General features: G+C 38.1%; 2 protein-coding genes across 2 annotated transcripts; one reads left to right on the forward strand and one right to left on the reverse strand.

Annotated features, from left to right (window-relative positions):
* Nucleotides 1–714: 714 nt before the first annotated feature.
* LOC136208821 (glycerol-3-phosphate dehydrogenase [NAD(+)] GPDHC1, cytosolic) lies at nucleotides 715–5,466 on the forward strand. Its single transcript, XM_066000071.1, has 4 exons — nucleotides 715–2,093; nucleotides 2,219–2,440; nucleotides 4,658–4,905; nucleotides 4,994–5,466. The coding sequence occupies exons 1-4, from the start codon at nucleotides 1,439–1,441 to the stop codon at nucleotides 5,255–5,257; spliced, it is 1,389 nt and encodes a 462-aa protein (XP_065856143.1). The 5' UTR covers nucleotides 715–1,438; the 3' UTR covers nucleotides 5,258–5,466.
* A 241-nt stretch (nucleotides 5,467–5,707) lies between these two features.
* LOC136208822 (uncharacterized) lies at nucleotides 5,708–8,522 on the reverse strand. Its single transcript, XM_066000072.1, has 4 exons — nucleotides 8,283–8,522; nucleotides 6,313–6,355; nucleotides 6,138–6,229; nucleotides 5,708–6,061 (listed from the first exon to the last, which is right to left on the reverse strand). Exons 1-4 carry the CDS (start codon nucleotides 8,355–8,357, stop codon nucleotides 5,963–5,965), a joined length of 309 nt encoding a protein of 102 aa, XP_065856144.1. The 5' UTR covers nucleotides 8,358–8,522; the 3' UTR covers nucleotides 5,708–5,962.
* Between the last annotated feature and the right edge of the window lie 441 nt (nucleotides 8,523–8,963).

The raw sequence follows: 8,963 nt of genomic DNA on the forward strand, positions 1-8,963 counted from the left end.
ATCAATAGATATGAGAAGGGTAATTTTGAAATCAAAGAAAATATTAGTTATTGGAATAGTTATTCCTAACTTAAATGAAGGTTTCCTATTCCATCAATCATGGAATATAAATCCGAAGAAGAAAAAAAAAATATAACCAAATCTCTAGGAATAGGTATTCTATTCTTACTCTATTCCATAAACCAAACATGATCTTTAATTTTCACATGTATTGAGTTATTCACCAACAATTTAGTTAAGGAAGCCATTAGCAATGACTCAATGCTTGTGAAAATTAAAGACGAGGAACTTAATCATTAAAACTATTAAAATTTCAAGAGTTTAATTTAAAAAAATAAATGATCAATAACTCAATTTTTAAAACCCTAAAAATTCAAAAACTAAATTATGGATTTAACCATTATAAGTCTGATTGCTAATACTGACTCTGAATAATTATACTAGTATAGCAAAGTTGAACCAAAAAGAGTTTTAAGGGTTTAAAACTTCTTAAATTATGAAAACATTCTCAATCCATCACAATTTGGAAAACCCATAAGAAAGAGGAATTTTTTTTATAATTTCAACATAAAAAAACAAAATTTCCTACCTAACTAGATTTTATCAGGTAAGCAAATTAAACAATTACAATCATTTCTCCTCCAATTATTATTTTCAAATGAAGATCATGTAAAAAGATCCTGAAAATTCCATAGAATAGAAGTGCATTCCCATGCCCATAACCATAATAAAAGGTAGTAGGCAGAGTGAAGGTAATGTCAAACACAAACATATTTAATGACCGTTGGGGAAGTTGGCATCTTTAATGCATTCCAACTCTTTACAAATTTCACCCAACTTATCTAATTCTACCAATCAATGCCCCCCTCTCTCTCTCTCTAAACTTGTTTCCTGCTTCCTTCCTTCTCTGACCTCACCTTTTCATGCACTTTCTGTGCATTCTCTCTCTAAAAGTTTCAGAATTCCAAGTTGACTGGAATTGAAGGAGAGCTTGATTGAATGCCCAATACAAGACTGAGTCTTTGTGGTTAACGATTAAGGTCGGTCCTTCCCTTTTGACTTGTTCCTTTTTATTAAGTTTATAGTTGGGTAGATGAACAAACTCAGGCGGACTAAACAAGACTACAGGGCTTCCTTCTTTCAATTTTTTTTTTTACTTTTCTTCACATTTTCTTCTTACCCTTAATTTAGGGTACACTTTGATTATTAGTTTTGGTGTTGGTAAGAAGATCTGCCAATAAAGATTGCATTTTTAATATTTAGTGGCCAACTTGAGAGGCAGAAACTTGTCATTTCAAGGGAAGGTTTTCAGGAGTTTAGACTAAGTCAGCAATACCCACATCAAAATCAGAGTTGGGTTGAGGGATTTCTAAGTTATTAATAGGGCTGAAGTATTTGGGGTTGATTTGTTATTGGTAAGTTCATTTAGTGGAGAAATATGGTAGGAAGTATTGAAGCTACGAATGTTCATCAGAATGGATGGTCAATTCAGAATAGTAATGGTCTGGAAGAGAAGCTTGATGAGCTTCGGCGTCTTCTCGGCAAGGCTGATGGTGATCCTTTGAGGATTGCTGGTGTTGGGGCAGGTGCTTGGGGAAGTGTTTTCGCTGCTTTGCTTCAGGATAGTTACGGCCAGTTTCGCGAGAAGTTCCAAATTCGGATATGGAGGAGGCCTGGAAGAGCTGTTGATAGAGCCACAGCAGAACATCTCTTTGAAGTGATCAATTCAAGGGAGGATGTGTTAAGGAGGTTGATCCGTCGATGCGCGTATTTGAAGTACGTGGAGGCAAGGCTAGGTGACCGGACTCTTTTTGCAGACGAGATTTTGAAAGATGGGTTTTGCTTAAACATGATTGAAACACCACTGTGTCCTTTGAAGGTTGTGACTAATCTGCAAGAGGCTGTTTGGGATGCAGATATTGTGGTGAATGGCGTGCCTTCGACAGAAACTCGAGAGGTGTTCGAAGAGATTAGTAAGTATTGGAAGGAGAGGATCACCATGCCTATCATCATTTCTTTAGCAAAGGGTATAGAGGCTGCATTTGAACCTGTTCCCCATATAATTACTCCAACACAGATGATTATTAGAGCAAGTAAGTACTTAGATTTATGGAATTTGAATGTTGTTTTTGCACTTGGTACTATTTCTAATCATCGTTTTCCTAGTCCAGAGAAGTTGTTCCTTGCTTCTAATCTTTTTACTGTTTATGTCAATCAGCTGGTGTAAGCATGGAGAATATACTTTATCTTGGTGGACCAAATATTGCATCAGAAATTTATAACAAAGAGTATGCTAATGCTCGAATATGCGGAGCCGAAAAGTGGAGAAAGCATGTTGCAAAATTTCTCAGGCAACCACATTTCATTGTATGGGATAATAGTGATCTTATCACTCATGAAGTCATGGGTGGCCTGAAGAATGTTTATGCCATCGGAGCTGGTAAGTGTCGTTTCTTTCTGGTTCGGGTAAGAAAATGGATACAATTTCGTGGTTGATGGAAGATTATATTTGTATGCACAGTGTTCTTCTGCAATATGTCTGTTTCGTTTGAAAAGTTTTACATCGACGACTGTCAAGACAGAACTATGTTAGTATTTACTATGTTACAACACAAGTTGCAGCATTTAGTGTTTGTTTCAGATTGGCATAGTTCTTAGGGAAGTTTTTTTTGTGTTTGTTTTGAACTAGGTAAACAGACCAGATTATAGAGGCCGTAGATGATATTTTTGTCCTGATAGCATCTCGTCCTGGAAATGTAATACCACTTGTCACGGGGCACGTCCGAAGGTCTAGCCAATGCCCCGTGTGGCGCCGAGGTTTCCCCGAGTCTCGGCCAGCCAACACCATCCGAAAGGGGTCTATCCCCTTTTAACCGAAGGCATCCCGTCAATTCATATATCCGTAATCCGTCCCGGGGGGTTTATTGTGGTTAAACCTCGACATAGAAACAACTCACACTATGGGCCCACCCAAAGTGTCCGGCGGGATTCCACCCGAACGGAGACATCCGCCTCCCTTCCCGAAGGCCGGATGCCCGACTCTCCTAGTTCCTAGTGGACTAGGGTGGATCACTTAAACCAGTCCCGACAACTGGCCCAGGGGTTGGCGGAGATCCGACGCCTGAGACCCTGTCCCCCCCCTATAGTGTGTCTTATACCAACTCGGGTCCTGCTGCCGCCAGACATACATAAGCCCCATACACCACAAATATTCCAAAGGTACGTCTAGAGGTTTCCGTTTGTTCTAATCTTTTATGGAGATCCCTTATATAATATATTAAGCCTATAGCCTTTGGATCATGCGGGGAAAGTTGCCCCATTTGGGAGAATTGGCATGGACATTCTCCACGGGCCCGATCTTCCTGCCGCTGCCGCAATTCCCCGCCGATGGCCAGATTTTCCCCAATTCTGCCGCAAACCTTCTGCGATGCCTTTGTTGTGCCCATATTAACACCTTGGTCCAAGCCACGGGCTGAGATTTGCCTACGGCCAAATCTCCGCCCGTGACACTCTCCCCCACTTGGATTATCAACGACCTCGTTGATGGATTCGAAAGGAGTAATTCACTTCACCCCGAACAACAATCAAGGTTCAACAATAATCGACCCCCGCTTCATTATCCCCACTAAACTCCGCTTGCTTCGAGTTCTTCGACCTTTACCCTTTGAAAACTTGACTCAATTACAACCACCATTCCGCGACTTGCCAAACCTTCAACTGACGAAGAACTCTAGCCACTGCACTTGAAAGATTACACTTCCACAATAACAGAAACAAAAAAGAAAATTCATCAAAAGTTTGAAAAATGTGAAAAATTTCTTCTAGTGTTTCTAATATCATTTATCCGAGTATTCCATATCTTATACGATTATATACTTATATTCACGGTCCACATAGGGATTATACTTATATTATACTTATATCCCTGGCCCTTACGGGTCCATTCCCCATCCCCCACTTGAGGTATCGCTGCCCTCAGCGATAGGGGAGAAAGGGGTTTGGAACACCGATGACAAACCTGAATACCCACTTGGTCCAACAACAAATCCTCATACGAAAATTTATCAGCCACGATTGAACTGAATGCCCAAGCATCGAATTAAACTCCAACGGACATCACGAGCGACCCACTTTTCAATAGCCGCTTGATCGCATTCTCAACAATTGTCAATGAACACAACTTCATGATCGCTTTGTTGACAACATCTTGCAAAACAAACACTAGCACACCGTATTATTTTGAAAAATTTTTGTGAATGTTGGTATTTCCATGCACGATTAACATTGGAACTACCCGAATGAAGTATGATCACCAACATTCACAAAACTTCCATAATAAAGGAAATAATTCATCAAGAAAATATTATAACATCAAATTATATACAAATTACCACCCTTGGTGCTGCCTCAATTGACATTGTTTTGGGTTGTTTCGCCTTCTCCTTTTGGAAGAGTTCAAGGTCGAAGTTGAAACCCAAAGCTAAAATCCAGCACTAAAACCCCCAGCATTGAAAGCCAGAACTAAAAACCCTGCATTTAAAACCCCCAGCATTGAAAGCCAGCACTAAAACCCCGAATGGCTGCTGCATTCTTACAATCAAAATATTCCCTGAGAGTGAATCTGCATATATACTCATTTGGAATCTGGTTTTCTCAGGAATGGTGGCAGCCCTTACTAACGAGAGTGCTACAAGCAAGTCGGTGTATTTCGCACATTGTACGTCGGAGATGATATTCATTACTCATTTATTGGCAGAAGAACCTGAGAAGCTTGCAGGGCCTCTGCTGGCTGACACTTACGTAACCTTGTTAAAAGGTCGTAACTCATGGTATGGCCAAATGTTAGCGAAAGGGGAATTGAATAGGGATATGGGTGATAGCATCAGCGGAAAAGGAATGATTCAGGTATTGTTTTTGAGTTGTGTAATGATGAATTAATGGATTAGTAATCAAAGAAAGCATGATGAGTTTTTTTTTTTTTTTTTTATGACAGGGTGTTTCAGCAGTAAAAGCGTTCTATGAGCTCCTAAGTCAAGCAAGTTTGAGCATATTACATCCAAATGAGAAGAAACCAGTAGCACCTGTTGAGCTCTGCCCTATCTTGAAAACACTCTATAAAATACTTATTTCAAGGGAACATTCAACAGCAGCTATTTTGCAAGCATTGAGGGATGAAACTCTGAACGATCCCCGTGAACGCATCGAGATTGCACAGACTCATGCTTTCTACAGGCCTTCTCTTCTTGGTCAGCCATGACCGTGATGCTTAACAATCGAACTATTCTACGCATCGAGATTGCATAGACTCATGCTTTCCACAGGCCATCTCTTCTTGGTCAGCCATGACCATGAGATCACCACTTTAGATTGCTTATTATCAATCGAACTATTCATGCTCAAATACATAAAACAAATTGTTTTTTGTATCAACAAATTATAATGGAAATCATCCTATATTCACTTGTCCTTTCATCTTTGCTTTAATAATAATTTGTTTCGTCTAAAAACATTATGCTTTCACCACAAGAGTGTCAATGAATTCTGACAAACATGTATTGAGCATAAGTTCACAGCAACATCAGATCTGTTAGTAGAAAAATATGGTCAATGACAATATGATGCTATTTGCTCATTATCGTTGTACTGCAACTTCGTTTGTGCGCTTGATTCTTAAACACCTCTTGAAATTATATAACTACCCACCCTCGACGCAAAAAACCCCCAAAACCGTTGATTATCATAGATGTAAGCAGACAAAATCCTTTTACGCATATACTGCAATACAGTAATTCCAAACTTACTAGGTAAACTACAATTATTCTCTGATAAATTTTGTACTATAGGGAGTATTTCAGCAACTTTCAGTAATTGAACTTGCTTTCAGTAAGTAAGCTTCAACATAAATTGCAAGAATGTAACTGAACTATGTTCTTAGATGATAATTCTAGGTGAACCTTATCTGTCACAGCTTCTCCCGTTTGGTATCACCTTCACGAACTGCCCGCACAAGATGCACAACACGATACTGGAGCTTGGCATTTTCAGTAGAAAGCCTCTTTGCCTGATCAGAATTGAAGGTATATAGGTAATGTAGCTCAAACCGATATGGATCAGTGTTTAAACAAAAAGATGCCTACCTTTTCTTGTTGTAAAGCTAGTTCCACATTTGCACCTTCTAGCCGTGATTGAAGTTCAATTATTGTTTCCAAAAGCTCCACGTTTTTAGTATCTGAATGTGTTTCAAATTAGCATAAGCAGGAATCCTTCTCTTGAACCACCAAGTAAATAATAGATATTTCGTGCAGTGCCTACCTTTATCACTTGCAAGTGCAGCTTCAATTCTTGACAAACGATCCTTTAATATAAAAATGGTAATTAGCACATGCAGAAAAGCACACACAAAATATACATATGGCTGCTCATCAATGCTAAGGATTTCAACAAACAGAATTATAGCTTAACAGATATTCCTCGAGAAACCATATATTTGACAGTAATAATTTGAAAAATATTACCAGAGCATCATGGTCATCAAACAAATAATTCCAAAGTAAAAGTAGATAAACGGGACAGAAATATAAAGGTATAGATCCAACAGGTAATCCTAAAATGAAAGGTTATAATAATATAAAAGTACTAACAAGCCAATAGAAAAGTCGATGACATATATATATATATATATATATATAGAGGATAGTGATCCTGGCAAGCTACTCTCCAACAAATGAACTTGTCCTTCAGAGTTGTCCTTACGGAAATTCAGCACATAGAGGGGTAATGATTTCTATATACAAAGGATACATGAAGGGTCTGCAACCAAAACAGCCACCAACCAGTCAATAACACATCGGCCACAGCCTATCGTTTTGTTGCAAAATAATCCCCAAATACAGCAGGATGGAATTTCCTTCCTATACTGGAATTAAGGATACCTTACAATGGTTACACATGTCTGAACAATTTTTCATCAACCAATGGACAGACGACAAAGTATTGGCTGCATTCTATATGAGAGAAGGAATGCAATTTTGGTCTTATAGACTGGAACACGAGGATCCTGGAGGATGATGAAGATGAACCCCCTTCGCCAATTCAAGCTTGCAGACAAGCTCTTAATCGAAGAGGGGAATAATGTTGTGGATACTAGGGTTTGGATCTTATGTAGGAGTTTTATTATATAGTAGTTATATTGTTTAGGAGCAGCATTAAGGGAGTTTGATAATCTCTCACGAATCACCATGAGCTTCAAAGATAGGCACCTCGAAGCAAAGGAAAAGCAAGGGTAATCAAGAGTTGTGATAAGAACCTATTCTGTTCCAAAAAAAGAACACACCAACCTCTAAAACACACACACACACATATATATATATTGGAAATGTATAAAAATAAGGGGAAACTTGTAATTACAAGAAGGTTTGTAATGATCTTTAGTCCTATAAACCCAACATAAGTATGAGATTCAGTATATATTGGGAGAAAAACATTAGATTAACCAGTCTGCAAAAGATATGATGATGATAGCAAAGACAAAAAAAAACTACGCAAGAATGAAAGTGATAGGAAAAGGTGAGAGTAGCAGAGATGCCTCAACTAAGTTTAGCAAGATTAAAAGACAAACATGAGAAACTAAGTTTAGCAAGACTAAAAGACAACATGAAAAATGTAGTTACGCTTATTTGCATTTGTAAGAAAGATTTCCATATTTTCAAAACATCTCAGGAATTTATAATGTGAAGTTGTGAACCATGAAATTTTGGGACATGGAAATTGATAGTAAGCTTGTGCACCACAATACCCGAAACAAATTCGATATTGTGTCAAGTAGATTGACTATGGAGTTTTTCTCCCATGGAGAATAATAAATGGGATGAGATTACACTAGAAGGGTTTTTATTTCTGTCCTTTCTACATCCCAATAATTAAAAGATAGTTTAAACTGATGATGATGCAGTCGAACACGCAATCTTCCTCAGTACAAAGCCTAAAGGAACCCAAATTCAGCTAAACCTCAGTATTTTGGAACCCAAATCCATGTCCAATACACTTTCAAGAATGGATTTTAGTACATGTAGGCTTTGATTTTCTGTATTTCAACATAAAAGAGAACAAGGGTAACGCCCACAGCCACATACATGCAATTCGCACATGAACTACTTAAAACCCTGGTCAAAAGAATCCCAAAACAATGCATATGCACACACACTAATACAACGGTATAACATTTTTCTATGCATACATTAGCAACAATTTAAAAGAGATTAAATTGGCAGATAAAATCAAACCTCAGCTTCAGAAGCTCTTTGGTAGAAGGGCTTGAGAACTTCTCCAAGGTCTTTCTGAGTCTCTGATACCGCCATTCTGCGCCTTTCTTTTTCTTACGAATTCTAATCTAAATTTAATTTGTGCCCTAAACAGGAAAGACCCAAGCTTTCTGTCCACGAACTGAAACCACCTTCAAATGCCAGATTTCAGTGAATTTCAAAGGAAAGTCAAAATGATATTCAATATCTTTTTCTGGATAAGTTATCCGTGTTTGTTTGGGAGATAGAAGAGTGAGACGTACTAGGGATAAGCTTCTTATCCCTCAAATCCTATACACAGGAGGAGGAGGAGGTGGTATAAGGAGGTGGGATAAGCTACAGTGATTTTAATAGGATGGAAAAGTCCATCTTATCCCTCAAATTAATGTTACGTAGTTTAAATAAGGTTAAAATAGTAAAATGTAAAAATGTATTATTTTATCCTCATCCTTATCCCACATACCAAACATTGAATAATAATTCTCGACTATCATATTTTTATCTTTATCCCAATCATTTATCCTTATCCATATCCCAACATTTATCCATATCCCAATAGAATACCAAACGACCCGTTTGGGTTTGATTGGATGGAGGTTTTAGAGGGATTAATGAGGGAAGAGTTAGTAACCTTTGTTTGGGAGGGGAAGGGTTAGTAAGCGT

Source organism: Euphorbia lathyris, chromosome 10, assembly GCF_963576675.1.
Source record: "Euphorbia lathyris chromosome 10, ddEupLath1.1, whole genome shotgun sequence".
Taxonomy (NCBI): Eukaryota; Viridiplantae; Streptophyta; class Magnoliopsida; order Malpighiales; family Euphorbiaceae; genus Euphorbia; species Euphorbia lathyris.

Excerpts from the sequence above, each read along its gene's own strand:
- LOC136208821 (XM_066000071.1), top strand. The coding sequence starts at position 1,439 with ATGGTAGGAAGTATTGAAGCTACGAATGTTCATCAGAATGGATGGTCA. Across the intron at positions 2,094-2,218 it reads ACAGATGATTATTAGAGCAA|CTGGTGTAAGCATGGAGAAT; the intron begins GTAAGTACTTAG and ends TATGTCAATCAG. Across the intron at positions 4,906-4,993 it reads GCGGAAAAGGAATGATTCAG|GGTGTTTCAGCAGTAAAAGC; the intron begins GTATTGTTTTTG and ends TTTTTATGACAG.
- LOC136208822 (XM_066000072.1), bottom strand. The coding sequence starts at position 8,357 with ATGGCGGTATCAGAGACTCAGAAAGACCTTGGAGAAGTTCTCAAGCCC. Across the intron at positions 6,356-8,282 it reads AAAGAGCTTCTGAAGCTGAG|GATCGTTTGTCAAGAATTGA; the intron begins GTTTGATTTTAT and ends TTTATATTAAAG. Across the intron at positions 6,230-6,312 it reads TGCACTTGCAAGTGATAAAG|ATACTAAAAACGTGGAGCTT; the intron begins GTAGGCACTGCA and ends AAACACATTCAG.